The following is a 23,768-nucleotide window of genomic DNA, read 5'->3' as shown; positions in this document are numbered from 1 at the left end:
TCCCTCTGGAGAGAGCCAATTTCCTCCTACATGCTCCAAGACCAGGCCTTTCTTTGGAGCTGGCCCAGATCTGGGACGCAGCAGGGAACACTGACACTAACAACCCTGCTTTTGGACTCACCTGAGAGCCTAGGACGCGCCAAGGGCTGGGGAGGAGGGGAGTGCGGCCAGGTGGTGCGCCCTGCCCGCCCGCGCCGCCTTGGCCCGCACAGAGCGAGCAGAATCCGGCGCCCCGGATTCTGGGCTCGTCTCCCTGCCCCGGGGCCGGGCAACTATTAATCTTGGTTGACGGTTTCTCACGTCCTAATTGGGAGGTGGGGGGAGCGGCCCAGTCCGCCTAAAGGTAGGAGCGGCTAATGGGCCTCTTCATCACCGCCAGGAACGGGTCCCTGGCGGAGCGCGAGGGCGCTGCAGCAGGTGAGACCGGGCTGGCGGCCCTTTAATGAAGCTGCCTGGGCTAGGGTGCTCAGAAGGGAGATCGGGGGAGAGGGGGTGAGTGGAGGGTAGCCCACCCCCCAACTGACAGCCCAGCTCGGGAGTTCAGCTGGGAACCTTTTACCCCAGGAGGCCTTCTTGGAGCACAGTGCCTGCCGGGCTGAGGAGGGAGGGACGGTGATGGACGTTGGCGGGATTTGGGGGAAGACCTGAGAGCTAGGTCGCCCTGCAATAAACGAGGACACAGCATAAAGTGGGCGCTCCCAAAGTCAATAGAACCTACCGATCCCTAGCTCCCTGGCTCATACATTAAAGACAGAGGCGCCGGGACTGTGCTACGACAATCATAAAGGTAAAATTCAAGCAGGAGCAATAAGATGACAGGAGACGGGCATAGAAGAAAAATGACTCAGAAGGCTCAGTCCAAAGACTGAGTCAGTCTCAATGGAGCGAGTGTAAACACCTGGCCTTCGGACCGCAGTGTCCCAGTCTTTCCATAGCTAGCCTGTATAGCCTGTATCCCCATCTGTGACTCACTTTCCTCGCTGAGGCAGCTTTCTGAGATACACACACACACACACACACACACACACACACACACACACACACACACACACACACACACACACTCCTCCAAAGCCTGTTCTTTCTTTAGCAAGCTGTACTACCATCTACTCAGAGGAGCCCACCCCAATCCAGACTCAAGCTGTCCTGGGGGCGAGGAAGTGCCCACCTCGCCATTCTGGACTCTCCTTGGCCCTCCCTCGGGACAGCTGCATCCGGGAACGGGAACACCGACTCCTCTAAGAGTTTCGCCTTCTCGGGCCAGCTGTCAGCCTCTCTCCCACCCCCTCTTGCTTCTAGCCGCATCAGAAATATATTGTATTCTCACCTAATCCTGTTCAATTGCAGCATAATAAAACACATAATAAAAACCTAATTCATTTTTCTCCCGCGCCCCCCATCTCCAGGCATCTTCTTGCTCGGGATTAAAAATCTGTCTTCATGTTTGTGGCACTGCAGCCCTGGCGCCTCCGCATCTTTAATGTATGAGGCAGGGAGCTGGGGACCCGCGGGTCCTGCAGTATTCACGCCCTGGCGGCGCCTGCTAGTCACCTGAGGATGCTGGTGGAGAAGGGAGGGAGGGCCGTGGACCCACGAGAGGCCCCATTGCCTCCCTTTCTCCCAGATGTCTAGTGGTTGGAAGATTGTTTATCTGCCGGGTCCATCAGATTTCTGGTTGTAGCCTCCAGGGGGCGCATAGTAAAGCATGTCTCTGGAGATCCAGTTTTCCAAGGAGACCAACAATAGTAATGTAGCCCGGAGAAGATGCAGAGCAGGGCCGGGGGAAGAGCGCCCTCCACCCCCTTTTCAGTTCTGATTCTGATGGCTGGAGCTGGCCTGGGCAGTGAAGCTCTGACTTTCAGTCTCCATCTCCATCCACAGCTGCCATGCCCGGGCCCTAGAGGCCCCTGAATACCTTCAGATCACACTGTGGACCAGTGAAGCAAGGGTACGATGTCCCAGATGGAGATGAGTATACAGTGAATGGCTGAGGGTGCAGCCCTATAGAGAGCGCTTTCCTAGCTTGCGGAAAGACCCTTGCTAGCACCACCCAGAGGGGAAAAAATCCAGCAATGGAGCATTTTGTACAAAGACAATACTGCATGGTTTCACAGATCTGAGACTGGAAAATCATTCCTGGAATGTTCCTTCTTACCATTATTTCAGAAAAGTCCCTAAGCTTACAGTTGTGGAACACTCAGTTTTCCAGTGTGTCTTTTTGTTTTGTTTTGTTTTTTGTTTGTTTGTTTTTTCACAGCATTTAGTGGGAGCTGGATGTAATGGCTCATACCTGTAAATTCAACTCCTGGGGAGGTAGAAACGGAAGGATGGCTTGAGCCCAGGAATTGGAGACCAACCAGCAAGATTCTATCTTTAAAAAAAAAAATACAGAAATATCTAAAAGTCCCCTTAAATATTTAGAGCTGAGCAACTTAAATCCTTATACATGAGTAACTCTGTACCTGTTTGAAATACTAAAGTACCTAGCTTGGGAACAAAAAAGGAATGTTTTTATCCTCATGTGTACATGTCCATGCACGTGTATATGGAGGCCTGAGGACAACCTCAAGGGTCATCCTCAGGAACACTATCCACCTCCTTTGAGATAGGGCTCTTGTTGGTCTGAAATTCATCAGTTAAATTTGGCTGGCTGAACCGTGGGCACCAGGCATCCCCTTGACTCTGTCTCTCTAGTACTGGAATTACAAGCACCCAACACCTGACATTTTTACATGGGGATCAAACTTGGGCACACTAAGCCATTCCTCAGCCTCTCAAATGAATATTTTAAAATTTATTCTTGCAGGGTGTGGTGGTGCACACCTTTAGTCCCAGCACTTGAGAGGCAGAGCAGGCAGATCTCTGTGAGTTCGAGGCCAGCCTGGGCTACAGAGGGAGTTCCGGGGCAGCCAGTGCTACACAGAAAAACCCTGTCTAAAAAAGAGAGAAAGAAAGGAAGGAAGGGAGGGAGGGAGGGAGGAGAGAGAGAGAGAGAGAGAGAGAGAGAGAGAGAGAGAGAGAGAGAGAGAGAAAGAAAAGAAGAAAGAAAGATTTTTGTTTTTGTTTTTTTTGTAATCTGTATTGGTGTTTTGCCTGCATGTCTATCTGTGTGAGGATGTCAGATCTAGAATTATAGACAGCTATAAGCTGCTATGTGGGTGCTGGGAACTGAACCCTGGTCCTCTGAAAAAATAGCCAGCACTCTTAACCACTGAGCCATCTTTCCAGCCCTGAAATATATTCCTTCTTAATCCTTGTTGTGTAACAGTTTCCTCCGAGGAGTGAAATATTCCATCCTTCAGGAAGCTCTTTGAGTAGGAAGGTAAACAACTCAAAATAGCTTCAGGAAGTTCCTGAAACTTATCAGATTCACTAGGCCCCTCCCTGCTATAGTGAGCAATAAAAGCGGAGAGTCAGTGAAAGGAAGCTGAACTACAAAGAAGACTCTGAAACCAGAACAGCTGCCTGAAGGAGGCAGAAACCAGCCAAGCTTCCTAAAAGAGGTTTAGACCAGCTGAGGCACCTGCTGAGCTGCCTGCAGGCTGTGCAGTGTGCTCCAGGTTCCAGCTTTGTGAGTTGTCACCCGTGCTGGGGTGGGTTTTGGTGATGCAACTGTCTTTGTGTCATTTCTGATCCTTTAAGCTAATTCCTCTCCCCATCCCTGTAAGTAACCCCAATAAAACTGATGGTTCACCAGGTTGAACTTTGGTGTTATTTATCTATTTTTCGGTCTGTCTGTTCTGTTGTAGCTCTCTCTGGGGTGAGTAGCTATAATGTGATGACTAACATTGTATTGACGGCTAACTTTATGTTCAAAGTTCAAAATGTCAGGGGGTTGGAGAGATAACTCAGAGGTTAAGAGTTCTTCCAGAGATCCTGAGTTCAATTCCTAGCAACCACTTGGTGGCTCACAACCATCTGTAATGAGATCTGGTGCCCTCTTCTGGCCTGCAGGCATACATGCTGTGTACATAATAAATAAATCTTTAAAAAAAAATTAAAATGTTTGTCCTTACAAGAACTATAAAGCAAAATTGGACTTTCAAATGTTAAGAGCTGCTAAGGGTTAATTTTATAATTGCCTGGGCTTGTACAACTTTAACAAAATTGCTATTTCTGCTTCTGTAAGCACAAGCTTGCTTTCTACGAGATGACCTTCTACTTGCATGAAGACAAAATGTAAGTTTGTGTTCTTTGCCTTTAAAAGATCCTGACTAATGTGACTGCCAGCCACATTCAGGAATTCCAAGTCTGGGGTGCAGACCTTGAAGGGGACTCCCACACACTGGGGGTACTCTCCCAGACTCCGGATTCAGCACAAACCACACCCAAACACCTGTTTTCACAGAGAGATTCTTTTTTTTATCAGGTTAAAGTGGCTGCTTTCTGACTCAGGCAAAAAACAGCAGCAAAGAACCTTGCAGGTTAATTTTTAAGAGAGATGGATCCTCCATGCTACACTATTGACCTGGCGAGCAAGACCTGACCACTGGTGCAAAAGTGGAATGATTGTTATGGGGGTAACCAACCACTTTCCATTTTCAAGGTCTGTTCCACAGGAGGGCTCACTCTCTCTCTCTCTCTCTCTCTCTCTCACACACACACACACACACACACACACACACACACACACACACTAAAATCTAAAAAAAAAAAATGACAAATGCTGGAAGAATCTGGCGAAAAAAGGGACCATTATTCACTGCTGGCGGAGTTTAAACTGGTACAGCTATTATGAAAATCAGTTTGGGGAGATTCCAAAACAAAAAAACAACAAACCCCTGAAAATATAGCAACCATAGAGCCAAGTTATACGACTGCTAGTATATATCCAAAGTTTTTAAAACATAATTTTTATTGATTCTTTGGGAATTTCACATCATGTACCTCAATCCCATTTATTTCCTAGTACCTCCATATCCACCCATCACCCTTGTAGTGTCCCCCAAAGGAAAACTAAAAATAAATAATAAAAATATAAAAATAAAAACATAAATAGGAATATTAATTAAAAACAAAAAAGATAAACAAACAAAAAACACTTCACTCCCCTGACTTTCCCACCTCTCCATCACTTCTTCATTCATCTTGGTGGCGTTGGAAGCTGCTGTGTATCATGCAACATACCCTTTTTCCAAACAGCGTTACTTGCCCATGTTCACTGAAATGAGCTGTTGGTCAGGTTCAAGGCCTCTGGCCTCTGGCACACCATCAATACTGGACCCTCACAGAAATGCCTCTTGTATGTCCTGCTATTGCCCCAAGTCATGGAGATCCTGTGGCTATGGTTCCACAGGACCACTCCCTTCACACACTCAAGCAGGTCATAGATGGAGTAGATGTTGGGGAGGGCCAGCGCAGAGCCCAGGATGTGTGTCTGGGTGGTAGCTGAGTTGGTCTGACCAGTCCACGGGGACCACCCACCTCAGATGAGAGGTGGAGCCAGCCCTCCCACACCCATGGTGAAGGGTTCAACTTATGATTCACACTGAGCCCCTGTGCCAAAGAACTCTTAAGTCCTACCATACATATTTGCACATACATGGTTACTGATGTACTGATCACAATCTCAAGAGACTGGAACCAGCCTAAATATCCATCAATACATGAATGAATGAAGAAAAATATGGTGCATATACACAATTGAATTTTATTCAGTCATAAAGAAAAATTAAGTCATGAAATTTGCAGCAAAATAGACGGATGTAAGAAATTACTATATTAAATAAAGTAACCCAGACTCAGAAAGACAAATACCATATACTATTTCTCATAATCAGATCCTAGATTTCCCAAATTTTCATTTCTATCTATGTGTATATATGTGGGGGTGCATGTATAGGTCATTAGGAAGGAGATGATGAAAAGGGAAATGAGGTCTTAAGGAAGAGGGCAATAGAACATGTAAACAGAAAGACAATACCGAGCAGAGCGGAGACAAGGTGGGAGGCCAGCAAAAAGTAGGCATGGAAAGGAGATAACGAAACATTACTCTGTGTGCTAACTAAAAACAAGGGGCTAGAGAGCTGAGTCGGCAGCTAAGAATGATTGCCTTGCAATCAGAAAGACAGAAGTTTAGATCCCATACCCCACATAACAAACTGGGCATCCCCCCAAAATACCTGTAACCCCAGCCCAGCCAAGAACAAATGAGCCCGGGTTCAGGGCTCAAAGGAATGGATGGAAAGTGACAGAGTACGACAACCCATACCCTCTTCTGTCCTCTGTGTACACACCCAGGTGTACACTTATACACACAAGTGTATATAGATTCACACAGACACATACACACATAAATACATCTTGCTATGGGATGTCACATATGCTGTGAATATGTATTGCTCTGATTGGTTGATAAATAAAGCTGTTTGGCCTATGGCAAGGAAGCTGTGAGGCAGGCGGGAAATCCAGGCAGATAGATAGGAAGAGAAAGGAGAGGCGGGGAGACGCCAGGCCGCCATCCAGGGAGCAGCATGTAAATGGCACACAGGTAAAGCCACAGAACACGTGGTGACATATAGATTAATAGAAATGGGCTGGGTTTAGTTGTAAGAGCTAGCTAGCAAGAAGCTTGAGCCATAGGTGATGGCCATACAGTTCGCAATTAATATAAACCTCTGTGTGTTTATTTGGCTCTGAGCAGCTGCAAGACACAGGAAAACTTCCAGCTACAACATCTTTAATTTTTTTTTAAATTAAAAACTTAAGAAGGAGCCGGGCGGTGGTGGCGCACGCCTTTAATCCCAGCACTCGGGAGGCAGAGCCAGGAGGATCTCTGTGAGTTCGAGGCCAGCCTGGGCTACCAAGTGAGCTCCAGGAAAGGCGCAAAGCTACGCAGAGAAACCCTGTCTCGAAGAAAAAAAAAAAAACTTAAGAAGGGTAGAGCAATGGTAAATCCCAGCACTCGGGAGGCAGAAGCAGGCAGATCACTGAGTTCCAGGCCAGCCTGGTCTACAGAGCAAGTTTCAGGACAGCCAGGGCTACACAGAGAAACTCTATCTCAAAAACAAAACAAAACAAAACACCCCAACAGTTGTGACAGCAAGTCCTGTGCAAGCTCAAGTAATACCAAATCCCAACGGGGAGAGAGAGAGGAGCAAAAAGTCCTGTCCCGAGCCAAGACGATATTGGCAAATATGGCTGCTAGGAGATGGGGAGTCAGTTAAGTTTTAACGTCGGTAAGTCAAACATGCTCCAGCCAAGAATATATTGGTGGCACAAACTGGACATGATGGATACACTAAATAGGGTGGGTAGGGAAGGGAATGAATAGGATGAAAACACATTGAACGAAATCTTCAACTAATAAAAATAAAACATTTTTAGAAAAACAAGCTTATAAAAGGGGTGAACAGAATCCCAGGGAGAGAATCAGTAGCAGGTATATGCATGTGTGGCAGGACAGAGCAGATTTGGATAAGTCAGAAAGCAATGTTTCCAGGAATATTGGATTTCTCTTATACCACAATTACACAACAGCAAGTTCCAGTTTGAGTGAACCTTGGTGCACTGGAAAGCAAGCCATGAAAACAAGCCCTTACCAAACCAAAATTCACACAGCCCTCCTCTGGGGCCACTCTAGGAACTGGACAATAATGTAAAAGTGTCTCCTTTCAAGCATGATGCTCCAAGTGAAAGCGCCTTGGAGCCCAACCCCAGAAAATCAGCGGGAGAAAGACAGTAGTTAGTCCGAGGGAACTGACAGAGACAGGCATGGCCTTGTGCAGTGAAGCAGATGAACCACTTGTGGCTTTGATTACCTATATGACGCGCACCCCCACCTTATCCTGCACTCAGATTCTAGACAAACATAAGGAGCGCTGAATCCATCCTTTTACTGGCTGTCTTATCTAGGCATGAGCTTTATGTTGTCCAGAGGACTTTTCAAAGAACATTGTCCCCCAAGATTCTGACATGCTTGCTGAAGAGGTGCTGCCCCATCCTGAAATCACCGGGGCTGGGGCCCATGGTTTCTCTTGTGAGTGTATCGTTTTAGGCTTTGCTGAGATGTAAACTAGACTGAGAACCACGGTGTTCGTGGCCATACCTAAGAATCAACATGCAGGTAAGGTTTAAGAATGCTTTTGGATTACACATTCACTTATCCACAAAATACCCTGGATTTCGTTTGCGTGGTGTCACATGCCTATAATTCCAGCATTTGGAAGGTAGAGGCAGGAAGATCAGGAACTCAAGGTCAGCCTTGGCTACCTATGAGGCCTGAAGGTCGCACGTTGTTGCGAGATTAACAGAGGGGATGCAGCTAGGTGTCTGGATACCTGTCTGGTACCGAAGGATCCTGTAGGCGGGAAGGCGGCTATCCTGTTCTCTGCGGGGTCAATTGCCACTCTTCCTGGGGAAACGGTCCCTGGACTGATGGTTTAGAGGGTCGGGGGAGGCGGCCACGGAGATCAAGAGCCGACAGCCACCCCAGGCAGCGGAAGACCAGGATTTGGGACGCGGAGAGACCTCGCGTGATTCCTCGAAAACCTCGGGATTTCCGGGCAGGAAGTCAAAGGGCGGGCTCAGTGTGGCTTCAGGGTTTCGAAACTAGAGAGGAAGAAGGGGATTTGGCGGATTGAGCGTTCCAGGATCAAGAGCAAGGGAGGAAGCCGGATCACGGCTCTGACAGGGAAGTGGCCTGGGGCGCTAAAGCCAGCCCGTTGCCAGGGAAAACGGAAGTGAGCGGGGCCGAGCCTAACGTTTGAGTGACAGGTGCGGCATCGGGGCAATAGTGTTTCCGGACAGAAGGCGTGACTTCCCTTTGACTGATAGGTCTTGAGGGCGGAGCTTGCAGCTGACTAACCTAAGAAACAAGGCGATTTGGCTCTGGCCCTTCGGCCAGGGGTCCTGGTGGAAGTAGAGTACTGCCCCTCTACTGCTCCCCCCACCTCCTCTGAATGATCATTTCTCAGGAAAATTGCAATCACAAGGAGGCAGCTTGGAGAGTGTACCTAGCCAGGATTTGTCCCGGGAGAGCCTGTGATGGGCCCTATTGCTAACTCCCACAGCATTTGAGAAACTGAAATCAGAAGGGTAAGACAGGAAAGCACACCCTCCTGAGATGACCTGCCAGTCTTTGATGAGGCCTCGTCTGCGGCGTACAGATAGTTCTGTCATAAAACATTCCTACTAATTCTTGTCTTGCACAGATTGCTTCCCTCCTCCCCAAATGAGTTTATCTTGCATGGATTCGCCAGTAAAAGTTCAAGGCCTCTTTTCAGGGCAATGCTGAAAGGCCAAAGGTTAACTGCTAAAAAGAAGCTAGAATTGGCCCAGGGCTCTGGGACTTGGACGGAGGCCTTGGCATGATTGGCAGGGTGGAATGAAATTGAAGCTGGTCATCTAAGTTCCATATTTAATCCAAGAATGAGGTTATTTACTTATGTGCGAGCTATAAAACTCAAATTTGGAAACTCCTTAGTGGCCAAGACTTTTTGTTTTTGATAGGGTACTGAAGACTGAACCTAGGGCTGTACACATGCTAGACAAGCACTCCCCCACTGGGCGATACCCGTTTTTTAATTACTGCAAAACAGCGCCTCACAGAGTTGCCCGGACTAACCATGAGGTTCCTTAGTGATGTTAGTAAAGGGTTTGTGTGTAGTTGTGGACCGTCGGTTTTGCTGGTCTGTAAAAAACTGGGCCCAGGGAGGCGTTCCTGAATGTCAGTGGGACCAGGTCTAGCAGCTGGTAGGAGAAAGGAAACACAGTGGTTGGGAGTCACAGCTCAGCTGGAATCCTGCTCCATCAATTTTCTCTGGTTCTGTTAGAGAGCGTTTCTATAGCCCTGGCTGTCCCGGAACTTGCTTTGTAGACCAGGCTGGTCTTGAACTCAAGAGATCTGCCTTCCACTGCCTCCCAAGTGCTGAGATTAAAGGTGTGCACCACCATGCCCAGCATCTTGTTGCTATTTTTGTTTGTTTGTTATTTGAAACAGGGTCTCATGTATCCCAGGATGGCCTCAAACTTGTTATGTAGTTGAGGATGACCTTTAATTATCAGTTCTAGCTGGGTTTGGTGGTGAGCACCTTTAAAAACCCAGCACTTGGGAGGCAGAGGCAAACAGATCTCTGTGAGTTCAAGATCAGCCTAGTTCTATGCCAGATAGGACTGTATCATGTCTCAGAAAAAAGAAAAAAAATCCTTATCCTTTTGCCTAAATTCCCAAATGCTAGGATTACAGGAATGACCACTTATGTGTAACTTTCTTAATATCTCTAAACTCATGTCTTTTCTAAGAAAGGTAGAATATGCCGTCTCATAGGTTTCAGAGAAATGTTATAAAAGCAAGGAGGCCAGTGAGGTGGCTCAGTGGATCAAGGGGCTTGCTACCAAGGCACCTGAGTTTGATCCCTGGGACCCAAGAGTGGAGAAAGAACCGATTCCTGAAAGTCATGTCCTCTGACCTGTACACACACACACACACAGAGACTGAAGAACCTTGAATGATGAATGGGAAGAGGTAATTTTGAAGAGGCTCCTACCAGGCCAGTTTTCATGAGTACAGAGATGTGCTGGTCCCCTGGAAGCTGCACTTGGGTGGAGCAGGCAATTGTTGGCCTCCTCTCCTGTCTCTGGAGTTTTCCTAGAGACCAGAGGTCACCATCCCATGCCAAATTCCTCAAAGAAACTAAGAAGCCAAGAGCTTGAATTAATAACTATGTGTGCAACCCTCTCAGAGAAGAAAGAAGTAAGACACATTTCCATCTTCAAGGGACTAGGTGCTAGCCAGAGGACCCATTTTGTAAGCTCAGAGAGCCCTCTGCTGGGAGATGAGACTCCCTACAGAGAAGGGTTTGGAGGAAGGAAAGGAAGCTGAAGGTAGGAGAATCTCCTGGACACTTACCTAGACACTCGGGATATGGGACAAGTAAAGATCAAAAACTAGGCAGGATTGCAGTTTATTGACACCATGACATGACAGCTGTGGTCTCAGTGGACCACAGAGGCGGTGGTTAGTAAAAGCAGGAACTGGTCTCAGTGGACCTCACTGGGACCTTTCGACCCACCCCATTCACCTTTTCAGCTAGAGGTCATGGATTCAGAGTGGCGATCTAATTCTACACCCTAAAGTCACCACCACCCACGCCATCCCTAATCCCATCTTCCATTTGGTCCGTCTATTGAGGTCTGGGTCCCTCCGCTTCTTCAAATTAAGGGCAAAGGGAGGACAGGGCCATTGTCAAGAAAGGTGGGCTGCTGGCCATGGTGGCACACACTCTGAATCCCAGCACTTGGGAGGCAGAGGCAGGTGCATCTCTGAGTTCAAGGCCAGCCTGGTCTACAGAGTGAGTTCCAGGACAGCCGGGGCTACACAGAGAAACCCTGTCTTGAAAAACAAAACAAAACAAAAAAAAACAAAAAAAGGAAGAAAAGAAAGAGGGGGCGGGGATGTAGCTCAGTGGTAGAGCACTTGCGTAGCATTATGTTCTTCCAGAGACGGGCTATGTGGAAAGGAAGGAGCTGAGGTGGGGCGTGGTGACTGTGTAAGAGGGGTCAATGAAACACAGAATCACCTGTCTCGAGATTGAACGCTTGAGGCCTGTGTTAAGCACCATCCCACACCAGTTCCCCTGTAAGTGGGCCCAGGTGGTGGCGTGTGTGGAGGGGGACACCCGCTCTGCCTGTGTGGCTCTCTGATCAGAAAAGAATCGGAGTTGCTGGATTTCTATCCGAGTCATGACATCAGAATAGACCAAGAATGCCTAAAACTATCCCTAAAAGCACTCACGTTGCAGTGTGGAGGGCAATACAGGCTACTGACATCCCTTTGTTCCACGAGAAGAGAAGAATGGAACCTTCTAGGACACGGGCACAGCAGGCACAGCTCCCGACTCCCTAATCCCAACACCGCTTTCTCTGCCAGCCCAGATCCTAAGCCAGGTTTTGGAGCCAGCTGCTTGAAACCTGAAGGAGTAAGCTATAATTGGCTTGCTGGTGGCCCTCAGTCCGTGTTGTGGGATCCTGGGGCTTCTCCTGTATCCAGAAGGGTAAGGTGCTATCTGAAATGTCTTGGGCAGAGGAACAGTTTAGGGAAGGAAGTGTCCCCTATGACCTGGCTTGCTGCTAGGTGGGCAGGAGACGAAGGGGGAAGCCAAATATTAAGACATCCTAGAAGAGGCTATCTGCCCTTAGCTTCCAGGACCAAATGTACAAACACTTACATGTGCTGCACATGTATGTCTGCACACATAAGCACGGGAGGGATGGGTTTTGTGACTCACTCTTTGAAACCAGAGAGGAGAGAAGAGGCTTATTATAGGGCTGCCTCCCCCAGGCTGAGGGGTTGCTGGTCTCAGTGGCTGCTCCCCACCTCAAGTCCCCTGACCCGGAAGATAAACAAGTGATAGCATTGTAAGGTGGCACCCAGGAAGCAGCCTAAGGAGGTAAGGAGAGGGGCGGAGGCTGACTCCCCTCAAAGTCCCTTGTTGTAGTAAACCACATCGATGCTGGGGTTCTGTGCTTGGATCTGAGCTCGCAGCTCCGGCTCCAGCCTGGTCACATGTATGGAGCTGCAATAGAACAGCACAGGCTAGATGGATACACCCTGGGCTCAGCATCTCAGACCCAGGGCCCAGCTTCCCCTCACTCCGGGTGAAGAATCCTCCCATGCTTTCAGAAGGGCTGGCTCGCTGTCATCCCTCCAGCTCGCACATCACCAGGCCTCCCAGGAACACACTAAGGGCCTGAGATGTGGAGTCCTGTGTAGAGATTCTGGTCTAGGCCAAGGACATTACTCACCTTCTCTGGGGGAACAGGGCACAGCACAGGGGTGTGGCAAATACCAGGCTAGGGAAGAAGAGCATCGGAAACGTCTGTGAAGCTGGCCTGAGCATCCCCTCCCTGTACCCCACTTCATGGAAATAGCCCCCGGAGTGAAGACATTTTTGTGAGCTTTATCCCAGCTGTAAAAGGTGGAAAATGGAGCCAAGGGACCACTCAGGGATACTAAACTCAGTCCTGATATTAGATTCTGGACAAGGAAAGAGCCTCAAGAGCATTGATCCCAAGCCCTATGATCAGAAAGTGCCAGAATCAGGAATAAAATGGGCCGGGCCTCCTGGATTGTGCCAGAGTTTATTTGCATGGTTTCCTCTGGTGAATAAAGACTGACCTCTTCAACCAAACTATTGCCCTTCAAAGGCAAGAACCCCTAGAACTCTACACACATACACACACACACACACACACACACACACACACACACACACACACACACACACGTATGGGTATCCATACCAACTGGATGTATGACTGAGCAATGTTATGTAAGCACCTCAAAAGTAATAAGTGCCCTCTCATGCCCACAATGATAAAGGCTCTCCCATGCACGTTTGGCACACTTACCAGAAGCCTACCAGCCCCACCTGCAGGGGCGCCCCCAACCAGGGCCGGCTCTGTGGGGAAACAGAGAGACAACAGAATGCTTGTGTCCCCATTTTCCTCCTCTATCTAGCTTTCCCCTCGTGGTTCTAACCCGTCAACCCTACCTCTGAGCCCTTGGACATCTGGGTGTTTCTCCCAGCCACGACAGGCTGGGACCTGCACATGGCAACCCCCGGCCCCAGCCAGACCTGCTGCCTATCCTATCGTACGTTCTCGCCTCTCAGAATTGGTTCCCACGGCACTCTCTAACCCTGTCTTTCTTTTATTACACTTTCTTCAGGAAGCCTCCCCTGAGTCTCCACTCACTTCCAGTCATCCCCAGGGGCATAAATATGTCCCTCTCCATACCTTCCTCCATCCACTTCAGCCACAGCAAACATTGTTCTGGTCTTCAAATGTGTCAGCCCATCCCTGCCTCAGGGCCTTGACACAAGCTGTTCCCTCTCCCTGAAACGCTCTTTGCCAGGCTCTCCTTGTTCTTTGGATCTTCCAAGGCCTATCCTTGCCTAAACTGTTCCCCAGATAGTCCCAAGTATAAGGCCCCACTGGCTTCCTACAAAGCATATTTCATAACTACAATGATATGTGTATGGGTTTTCTGTTTTGTTGGTGGGTTTTTTGTTTGTTTGATTGGTTGGTTGGTTTTTTTTTTTTCGAGACAGGGTTTCGCTGTGTAGCTCTGTACCTTTCCTGGAACTCACTTGGTAGCCCAGGCTGGCCTCGAACTCACAGAGATCCACCTGGCTCTGCCTCCCGAGTGCTGGGATTTAAAGGCGTGCGCCACCACCGCCCGGCTGATGTTTTGTTTTTTGAGACAAGGTCTCACTGGGTAGCTCTGGCTGGTCTGGAACTCGCTATGTAGACCAAGCTGGCCTCAAACTCACAGAGATCCTCCTGCCTCTGCTTCCAGAGTACTATGATTAAAGGCGTGCGCCACCATGTCCAGCCCTATTGCTTGTTCCTTTGTTTGTTGGTTTCTGTACTAGACTGCCTCATGGGGACAGGGTCTCCAACCATCTTTGTTCTGTTTAATGTGTCTGGTGTACAGTCGGTACTTAACAACGTTTGTGAATAAATGATTGGTGGATGAGCTGGACCCTGTATTCCTTATCTTGTCTGTGTACTCATGAGTATGTATGTGAAGCATAAATCTAGTTAATCTTATCAATAAAAACCAGGAGTTAGATATCGAGGTACAACCTGAAAGATCAGAGATGCAAGGCAGCAGACACAGTTGCTTCCTTCCTCTTCCATTCCTCTAGTCCTAAAGGGCTGAGATCCTGTCTCAGCCCGGCCTTGCCACTTCCTGCCCCTCTCTCTACAGTCCTCCAAACCTCTATGGTTAACTAGTGGCTAGCTCCACCCTCTGACTCCAAGCAAGCTTTATTTGTCAGAACACAAACAAAACATCACCCATGTATGTGTGCCTCTTAGTGGGAGACACAGTCAGTGGCATGCATGAATATGCAATCAATCATGCATTGACAGTCGTCCCTCCGTATGTCAGAAACCTCTGGCCAGAACAGGTAAGAGGTGGGGTCCTTACCTTCAGGAAGGCTTTCTTCTCCAGGGTGTTCATGATCACTGGGGGAATGGCTGGGGGAGAGCAGGGCAGTGAGAAAGTTAATGGAGTGAACTTCAGGAACCTGAGGGAAGACCCCCCTCCTTGCTTCTCCCATTCTTCCCAGACTTGCTGGCTCTGAGTTGTCAAAAGCCCCTGAGAACCTCATCCCATCTTCTCTCCCAGCCTCCCGAGCTCCACCAGCCAGCCCCGCCTCACCCATGGCAGGAATCGCCATGCCGATTCTTGATATCACCACCTGGAAGATTCCCTGTTTGGCAGCAGTCACGGAGTGGCCAAGCCTCTGACCCGCCTCATCGGTCACCGGGATGCCCACCTGCAGCTCCCTAAGAAGAGAAAGAGGCTTGGGTCAGATTCTAGGCAGCAGATCTCTGGGGGGCCCTCACCTTCCCCACTCAAAGGCCGGTTCTGAACAGCCCCCAGGTGTAGGGTGGAGCCAGAGAAAAGCAGACAGGTGCTGTGTTAGCCCTTCCCAGCCAGGGAGCATGAGGAGGTTGGTCACTCGGTGTGGGATGAAGAAGATGAGTCTGGAGAGGAACCTGGGTATAGGGTGATTTCCAGAGTGTTGGGACCCAGCATGACAGGGACAGCTATCTCGAGTCATAACTACCTTAAATGCCCGAGTAGCCCAGGTGAGTTTTCTCCTCAGAGCATTCCAGATTAATATAAACAAACAAAATTATTTAGAATATTATTTGAGCCAAGCATTTAATCCCAGCACTCAGAAGGCAAAGGCAGGCAGATCTCTGTGAGTTCAAGGCCAGCCTGGTCTACATTGTGAATTCCAGAACTGCATAGAGAAACCCTATCTCAAAATAAATAAATAAATAAATGGGGCTTTGTGATCAAGACTCTGGTGCCACCACTACCAGAAATGTGATTTTCTTGATGGTGGTACAAGACACACCAGAGCACACTTTTGCTTATTGGAATTCACCTTCATCCTGGCTATCATATACCAACCACTCTTTCTCACCCAAGTCGTGAGGATCTCGTCCTGCTGCTGCCCAGCCCCTCGCCCCTATCAGCAGGTTCCCAGTGAAGCGCCCTCTGTGGGATCTGCCTGCACCCGTCAGTCTTGCCACACCTCGGGGCAAGTTCTCACACAGTGGGACCTGGTTGTCCTGGAACCCGGGTCAGTATAAGGCAGGGCCCAGCAGCTGGCATCAGCGATGGAGAGGACTCGCCCTGTACCCGGCTGGTCTGCAGAGGTGGAGGGTGGCTGGACATCCCTGTGCCAGGAGCCCGGACCACTCACCTCTGCCTCATCAGGGGGATGTTGATGCAGTTGGCAGCGGCCACAGCTGCAAAAGGTACAAATCGGCCGACCAGTGGGGGCAGGTGCTGGGGGAGGAAAGGCGGTGTTCAAGGGCTCTGAGGGCCACAGCGGGGAGTTCAGGCGGGGAGCTTCTTGAGAGGGTGACAAGGAAGAAAATGGGTAAAGGATTAACAAGAGGCCAGGAGTGGTAAGGAGACTTTACCTTGGTGAGAGATTTGAGTCCCAGAGCGGTGGCCACAGCTCCAGTGGTGGCACTCACGTAGGCTGTTCCCAACTGCCTGTGGAGGAAAAGGCCAGATCACAGGGGGAGATGACGAGCCCAGCATGCATTTCCTTTAAGGACATTACGTGTTTCCAATGCAGGGGGTGTCAGAGGGTAGCCTCATTGAAAGCCCCGGCCCTACTCCAGAGTAAACTTATATTAAAGTCCTCCTTTTTTTTAAAAAAAAAAAAAAAAGATTTACTTATTTATGCGTAGGAGTGCTCTACTTGCATGTACATCTGCAGGCCAGAAGAGGGCATCAGATCCCACTATAGATGGTTGTGAGCCATGTGGTTGCTGGGAATTGAACTCAGGACCTCTGGAAGAGCAGCCAGCGCTCTTAACCACTGAGCCATCTAGAGTGGGTCCTCCAAAGCAGATACAAACGGACTGAGCACCCTCAGGTGGTAGTAGTCAGTCAAACATGTAGCTGAAAGGAGATCTGAGCCCTGGCACAGGGGTCCGCAAGACCAGGAACAGCTGGGAAGGGGGATTCTTACCGCACGGTGATAGGAGCGTCCCCACTGCGATTGGAATAATTCACAATAGCGTTGAAGGACTGGTTCACCCACTGCCAGAACACCACAGTCGGAGTCTTCCTGGGGTGCGAAGATAGACTACTTATATCTGTCCCTCCACAGTATCCCCAATCCTTGAACCCCCAATATTGAATTATGTTTTTACTTTTTTTTATGGCTTTTTTGAGACAGGGTTTCTCTGTGTAGCTTTGCGCCTTTCCTGGAACTCACTCTATAGACCAGGCTGGCCTCGAACTCACAGAGATCCGCCTGGCTCTGCCTCCTTATGTACACTGGTGTTTAACCCACATGTGTGCGTGAGGAAGTCTGACCCATTGGAACTTGAGTTACAGAAAGTTGTGAGCTGCCATGTGAGTGCTGGGATTTGAACCCAGGTACTCTGAACAACCTGCCAGTGATCTTAACCACTGAGCCATCTCTCCAGCCCCCAAAACCTAACATTGAAACCCTCAGAGTTCCTTAAGTCCTCAAGAGGGACTTAACTGATGGTCCCAGAACTTGCCCTTGTCACCCTCACAGGTACACCTTACACAAAAGGAGACGAGGTTCTGAGAAATGGAAAGAATTCTTACACACACACACACACACACACACACACACACACACACACACACACACACACATTGTTCTTTACTCAAAAGCGTGCAGAAAGTGACTTCTAGTCACCCAGCTGTGTTCTGGGACACAACACTCAGGACAGGGACATGGGATGAGACTTACCTGTAGAAGGTGAGCATGCACCCAGTAATGGTCATGTTCATGGGCACCTGGGCAGACATGCGGCCAATCAAGACCACCTTCTCCCCTGTGTCTGGATGGAATGCAGAGTCGTACACATACTTGGCTCTCCACAGCTGGTCCTCAGTGAGCCCCGGGATTGCCACACCAGCCCTGTAGAAATTGGCAAGGAACCAGCAGGCTGCTGTAGGGGTCAGACCTGCCCTTCCTGTCTCTGCTACTTGCCTCGGGGAACTCTGGGCAATGGACCAGGAACTTTGACACTCAACCCCAGAGTAAAGGAGCTCCTTGTCCTCAGAGGAGGCCAAACGCCTCTCATATGTGTACTTTGCTCTTTCTACATCTTTTGTGGTCCCACATTTTCTGAAATAACTGGGGACGTTGCCAGAGTTAAACCTCCAGAGAAGAGGGTCATTGCCTGTCTGTCTGCTTGGGACTCTCCTTCGGGCCCCTCTGTCATTAAAGGGGACCTGTGAACTGCAGAGAGGCTGCCTACCCATAATCCAACGCTGTCTCCTCAACCCAAATGTCCTAAAATCCTTTGGGCTAAAGTGCTGTGTCACTGTCATCTGGTGTGAGGCGGGCTCACCTGTAATTCTGCACAATGTTGCGGGAAGCTTCCAGCTGGTCCCCGGACAGCAGCAGATTTCGAGGGTCAGTAACGGTGAAGAAGTGCCTGGCTCTGCCTAGGAATGTGCTCTGGTCCCATCGAGGTTCCTGGATGTTGATATCTAAGGGCAAGTCACCCATCTTCTGCAAGGTGACAAGAACAAGGATCAGCGCCAAGGACTTCACTCGGCGTAAACTTTGGTGCCTCCGCCCTGCTTCCAGAAACGGTGACCAGTCCTTGCAAGAGCTCAAGGTGACTCCAGATAGGTGCGGGTGGGGGAGGAGTTGTTTCCCAAGGAGTGTTTTAGCCAGGGACTCATAGCTACAGAGGAGGGGGAGGGAAGACCAGAACCAGGAGTATATATAGCTTTCCTCATGCTCCGGCCTGGTGCAGATTTTACATGGTGAGGATTTACATGTGTGTGGTTGGTTCACCGGCAGCAACTAATCCGGGCAGCTATCTTGAGCTACGGCTGTAGGAGCGTAGAACACGGATAACACAGCCAAGCCCATTCCAGCCTCAGGCCCCAGCTGCTCTGAAACCTAGATAAGAAAACTTCCAAGGCTGTTTGGGAAGACGGCATCCCACATGCAAGGCCCTGATTGGAGGAGACCAGGATCACTAGCCACCGAGGGCTGATCAGTACCAGATCTCAGAGCCCTCCAGTGGCAGCCATTTGTGAGTATGAGAGCATGCACACATCCCCTTCAATCCCATCTGCTTCAGCTCCTGCAACAACCCAGGACTCTCCCTGGTCCCTGGTTGCACAGGGCTGACACAGATACCCATGCAACTCCCCCTGCGCCATCTACCTCAGGAAAGGGCAAAATTAAGCAGCTGCCCCTCCACTCGGCACAAAAAGGAATGTCAGAAGCAGCCATCTGGCCGTGCTAGGCAAAAATCCTGCAGAATGACTAATCCCTCCAACTCCACTTCCTCCCCCACAGCAGACAACGCCCCTACCCGACTCTCACATACCCGCACACAAAGACATGCACTCCCTCCTTGGCACACAAACAAGTTAGACCCACACTGTATACATTAGCCAACCAGCCAGAATACCGTTACACACACACACACACACACACACACACACACACACACACACACACACACACGAGCAATATCTACCAGGTGCAGATATTTTAAAGTATGCCTACACACAGCCTCACCCAACCAACCCTTCCTTGTGCCCTGCAGGTCCTAGCAGCCCTTGCATTGTGGAATCCCCACCAGACAGAGAGCTCCTTTCAAGGCAAGCCTCCTCCTCTGACCCTAGGCCCTCACCCCCACACTCTGAAGATTCCCAAGGCAGCAAGCACTCACGCTTTCCGGGGTTTTCAGCCTCTAGCTGCTCTCAGACCCGCCTTCCTCACAGCTCTCTTGCTTTCCTCCCAGCCATCACCGGGACGTCACGCGTGACGCTGAGCAGCACGGAAGGGCGGGGGCTCCCTAGGCTCGTTCGCCCAACCCGCCCCCCGCTTGGCAGAATTCCGGGCCGTGGATGTCACATGGAGGGACTCCCCCAGGCCAGGCCGTTGAGACCAGACCCGACCCAGTCGTGGGAAGCAGTTCTGGCTGCCTTCCCAACGAGAGAGAGGAGGGGGGGGGGAGCCGCCCCACTCGCCTCCTTCACTTGCAGTCCCTTGGCTTGCCTCGGGAGGCACCCGACCCAGCAGCACCCGATCTAGGTGCACTGGGCGCGGGCGAGCGGCGTGGAGGGCGGGCCTCTGGCGGTGCGCCGCCCGGAGGGACTCGGGTTACTGCTTGTTTACTTGATGGCTGCCTTGGCAATGGGCCTCTGCCTGCTTGGCCCCCTGGTCTGCTATTTCAGGACCTATGGGCTCCTCTTGCAGATCCTCACCATCGCATCCCTTCCCAGCTACATACCTGTGGTGCCTGCGCTCCTGCGTCCCCACCCCTCTTTGCCACCCAACCCCCAGCTCCGTTGTGCTAGCAGTTTCCTTACGCCCCCAACACCGAAGCTCCAGTCCCTGGGATGTGCACGGTCAAAGTCTCCCGTGATCTCTTCCTGCATCCAAGCTTGAGCATCAGAAAGATTCCTCTCCTTCTAGTGTGCTGGGATCAGCTGCTCTGTCTTGCTGACTTTCCAGAACAGGGTGCCTAGAGAAACACTTTTTCGACTGAGGATGTGAAGGCATTACATACATACATACATACATACACACACACACACACACACACACACACACACACACACCTCACCCATTAGCACCCAGAGCACGGCCGCTGCACACCCAGGCTCCAGCTTTCGTTCCTGCTCATCTCAGGTCCACATTCGGCTCTTTTGCTTGTGACATTCTCCCACAGGCAGACCTCAGGAGCGACTACGAAAGGAGTGGCAATTTCACGAGCCCAGGAAGGTAGGGTAGCCTGGAGAAGACGGGATTCTAGTCGCCAGTGCGGGGCTCCAGAGCTGCCCTAGGTTCCAACGACTGGTGGGGTTCAGAATTGCGGCGGGGCAGAGCCCAGAGGTACCAGGCAGGTGACTAGCTACAATCCGGACCCGCTACCACAGGTGCCAGAAAAGAATGACTGGCGGTCTCAGCAGCCAATGGGATCCCAGGACCGTGGGGGCGAGCCTTATTCCCGCAGCCGCACCGAGCGTGGGCGGGGTCCTTAGCTGGTTCAGTATCTCGCGCTCGCCGGCGGGCAAAGCGGGCGGCTGCGCAAGCGACCAGGTGAGGGGGCCGAGTCCTAGAGGTAGCGGGGCAGGAGGGCCCACAGGGAGAGTCCGTTTTGGGGGTCACAGAGATGCTCCAGAGGACGTGGCCCTTGGTTTTCCACTAGCGATTGTGGGGCTCTCTCTAGCAGATCGTGCAGTCAGGGAATAGGGTCTTTCAGCAGCTTTAGATCCGCAGCCGCAGCCTGGAGCCTGGCGGTCCCTTGGGGGTGGCGGTGGGGGCAAGCTGGGCTGCAGCTGTCCCAGGTCCTGAAGTCCAGCTCTAGAGGCTAACCCCTACCCATATACACACACACAGGAAAGATGCTGCAGTAAACTGTCCTGACACCCATTTTTTCTCGCTCTTTTTAAAGTTGCTGTAATCCCGTCTCCACTCTCTGGACAACAGTGAAGGGTGAAAGGGTGCTCCCCAATGGCCTTATAGGAAAAGCTCCCTAAATCCAAGATGGTTCTGAACTGGGCAGATTTCCTCTGGCCCCAGGATGGGAGAGGTGAGGGTCCCAAGAAATGAGAAGGCAGGATGCTCAAGGCACAGGCAAGTGTGGAGCGCTGGGCAATAGAACAGCACCCCCAAACCCTGTTCTTCCTACACAGATTTGGAACCCACACTTCGAAGACGCATTGAGACTGAGGGCTTCCATCTGCCTCACTGAGACTCCAGCCCGACAGAGAACATGGAGCCTGGAACGCCAACAGCCAACCTCTGGAGGACAAGCAGACTCCGTCCGGACCTGTAGGGCACTGCCCCAGCCTCGCCACCATGGCACGTGGTTTCACAGTGGGCTTTGACCCATTGGGTCTAGGAGAGCTCAGCTCTGGTTCTCTGAGCTCCCTCTCCTCCCGAGGCCACCTGGGCAGCGACCCAGGCTCCACAGCAATGCGATACTTGCTGAGGAAGCAGCAGCAGCGCCTGCTGAATGGGCCCCCCCGCGGAATCCGAGCCTCATCTCCCATGGGCCGAGTCATCCTCATCAACTCCCCCATTGAAGGTGGGTGTGGGGCCCAAGAGTGGCTTAGGTGGGGATTACTGAGGACATCCGGCAGCGCCAACTCGGATGAAGGTTGGTTAGACGAGTACAGTTAGGGGAATTCAAGAGATGCAGTCTTAGGGAAGGGGATCATCTTTCATCTACCCTTGCCTCTCCTCCAGCCAAGGCTTCAGATCAGAGGTGGGAGATGAAAACACTGTGTAAGGAAAAGACATATGTTAGCACCGGGAATTCACAAGGCAGGGTGCTGAGTCAGGCTCTGCATCCCTTGAACTCCGACTTTCTCCTGACTCATGTGTATGTACCTTAGGGAGTGGAGCAGGATGGAGGAGATCTTCTACCAACCAATCAGTTGTGTGACCAGCTCGGTGCTGGACTATGGAGAGTCGGTGTCCAGGCTTCAGGGCATGGGGGGGGGGGCCTGAAGACACAGCAGCGTATGTTCAGAAAAAGGGAGGGGGGGCCAACAGGGAGTTGTCAGGGAGTGTGGCCCAGAGCTGGGTCCTTAGGAGAGAATGGCTGTGCATGGCTGCCTGGTCCTGTGCCATCGCACACCAATTCTGTGTCCACCCTGCTTAGCTCTTGCAGGGGGCCTAGAGAGATGAAGCCCAGGCTTCAGCTTTCAGGACTGTGCAGCGTAGTCCAACGCAGAGATGCAGCGACAAGAACAGATGGTGGGGTTGCAGCTACCCCCCCAAAAGTCAGAGATGAAAAGCATGAAGCATGATGGGACAAGTGCTTGGACTACAGTGACAGATGTGAGGCGGCAAGAGCTTGTGAGCAAGACAGAGCCTTGAGAGCCAGGAGGGGAGCGAGCCCTGTGGGCCCGGGCTCTCTGTGGACAGGGCCAGATAAATATCTCCAACTCTTCTCCTCTTTCTTAGCCGGCACAGCCCCCCTGGCTGCATCCCAGAGTGAACTTTCAGGCCTGGTGTTTCCTCTGATCCAACTAGGAGCCTCTGTCCCCTTCCAAAGTCAGCTGGGCAGGGGTGGGGTGAGCTGCCCAGGATATGGCTGGCACGCTCATTGAGCACGGTAGGCCCCGCCCTCAGACAAGCAGCAAGGCACTGCTGAGGTCACTCTTGCCACTCTGACCAAGAAGCAGAAATCACCGGAGGACAAGAAGGCAGGAGACATGACCTTTCCTTTCTTTCTTTCTTTCTTTCTTTCTTTCTTTCTTTCTTTCTTTCTTTATTTATTTATTTATTTGGTTTTCTGAGAGGGTTTCTCTGTGTAGCTCAGTGTCCTTACTCACTGAGCCATCTCATCAGCGACACCCCCTACCCCCCACCCCCACCCCCGCCAAATCTGTCTTCTTGCAAGCTCTCCCAGGCAATTCTGGCCTGCCCTGAAGTTTTAGGAACATTCTTATGTCTACTGGTCACCATGATTTTTCCTTCAGAGTTTTTCTAGCCTGTGTCTTATTGTTTATCTGTGCATTATTTACTGTCTTTCAGGAGTCTGCAAGCTTAATCATGGGACTTTGCGGTTCTTTCCCACCCATACATCCCTAGTACGTTGCACAGTGCATAGCATCTGATAAGCATTTCTGGATAAACAGATGAGCTAATGAATGAAAAAATGAATGAGCAAACTAGGAGAGAAGAAAGGGCTGGTTAGAAAGGGTCATGCCTTTAATCCCAGCACTGGGGAGGCAGAGCCAGGCGGATCTCTGT

At 50.6% G+C, this 23,768-nt stretch overlaps 2 protein-coding genes across 14 annotated transcripts in view; one reads left to right on the top strand and one right to left on the bottom strand.

Moving 5' to 3' along the window:
• Positions 1-10,888: 10,888 nt before the first annotated feature.
• On the bottom strand, positions 10,889-20,936 carry Sfxn3 (sideroflexin 3). Of its 5 annotated transcripts, XM_042264282.2 has the most exons (12): positions 20,626-20,928; positions 20,369-20,523; positions 18,379-18,542; positions 17,772-17,942; positions 17,013-17,111; positions 16,453-16,528; positions 16,230-16,315; positions 15,170-15,297; positions 14,936-14,985; positions 13,351-13,400; positions 12,745-12,792; positions 10,889-12,515 (listed from the first exon to the last, which is right to left on the bottom strand). In XM_042264282.2, exons 2-12 carry the CDS (start codon positions 20,435-20,437, stop codon positions 12,419-12,421), a joined length of 1,038 nt encoding a protein of 345 aa, XP_042120216.1. In that variant the 5' UTR covers positions 20,438-20,523; positions 20,626-20,928; the 3' UTR covers positions 10,889-12,418. The 5 variants fall into 5 exon arrangements, with proteins under 5 accessions (XP_042120216.1, XP_006988243.1, XP_042120229.1 ...); XM_006988181.4 differs by lacking the exon at positions 20,369-20,523 and having other exon boundaries at positions 20,626-20,936; XM_042264295.2 differs by lacking the exon at positions 20,369-20,523 and having other exon boundaries at positions 20,658-20,680.
• Positions 20,937-21,032: 96 nt separating this feature from the next.
• Positions 21,033-23,768, top strand: part of Pdzd7 (PDZ domain containing 7) — a 19,395-nt gene continuing 16,659 nt past the window's right edge. For 6 of the 9 annotated variants that reach the window (XR_013048371.1, XR_013048374.1, XR_013048373.1 and 3 more), the window contains exons 1-2: positions 21,457-21,594; positions 21,698-22,092. Coding sequence is in view for 3 of the 9 variants with exons in the window: in XM_076563178.1 (XP_076419293.1) it covers positions 21,864-22,092 (229 nt within the window). In the remaining 6 variants the exon portion in view is untranslated. Of the gene's footprint in view, positions 21,102-21,456; positions 21,595-21,697; positions 22,093-23,768 lie in introns of those variants that run through there. The other 3 variants (XM_076563179.1, XR_006065875.2, XR_006065879.2) reach the window with 3 other exon arrangements.

This window comes from Peromyscus maniculatus, chromosome 1, assembly GCF_049852395.1.
Source record: "Peromyscus maniculatus bairdii isolate BWxNUB_F1_BW_parent chromosome 1, HU_Pman_BW_mat_3.1, whole genome shotgun sequence".
Taxonomy (NCBI): Eukaryota; Metazoa; Chordata; class Mammalia; order Rodentia; family Cricetidae; genus Peromyscus; species Peromyscus maniculatus.
Note: the sequence above shows the minus strand (reverse complement) of the source record. Positions and strands in the feature narration are given on the sequence as shown.

What these genes read in the sequence shown, in the direction of transcription:
- Sfxn3 (XM_042264282.2), bottom strand. Translation starts at nt 20,437, where the DNA reads ATGCAGGAAGAGATCACGGGAGACTTTGACCGTGCACATCCCAGGGAC. An exon ending in GGAGCTTCGGTGTTGGGGGC is followed by an intron (nt 18,543 to 20,368) that starts GTAAGGAAACTG and finishes GTCACCTTGCAG; the next exon opens with AAGATGGGTGACTTGCCCTT. An exon ending in GTGGGGCTGGTAGGCTTCTG is followed by an intron (nt 12,793 to 13,350) that starts GTAAGTGTGCCA and finishes CTTCTTCCCTAG; the next exon opens with CCTGGTATTTGCCACACCCC.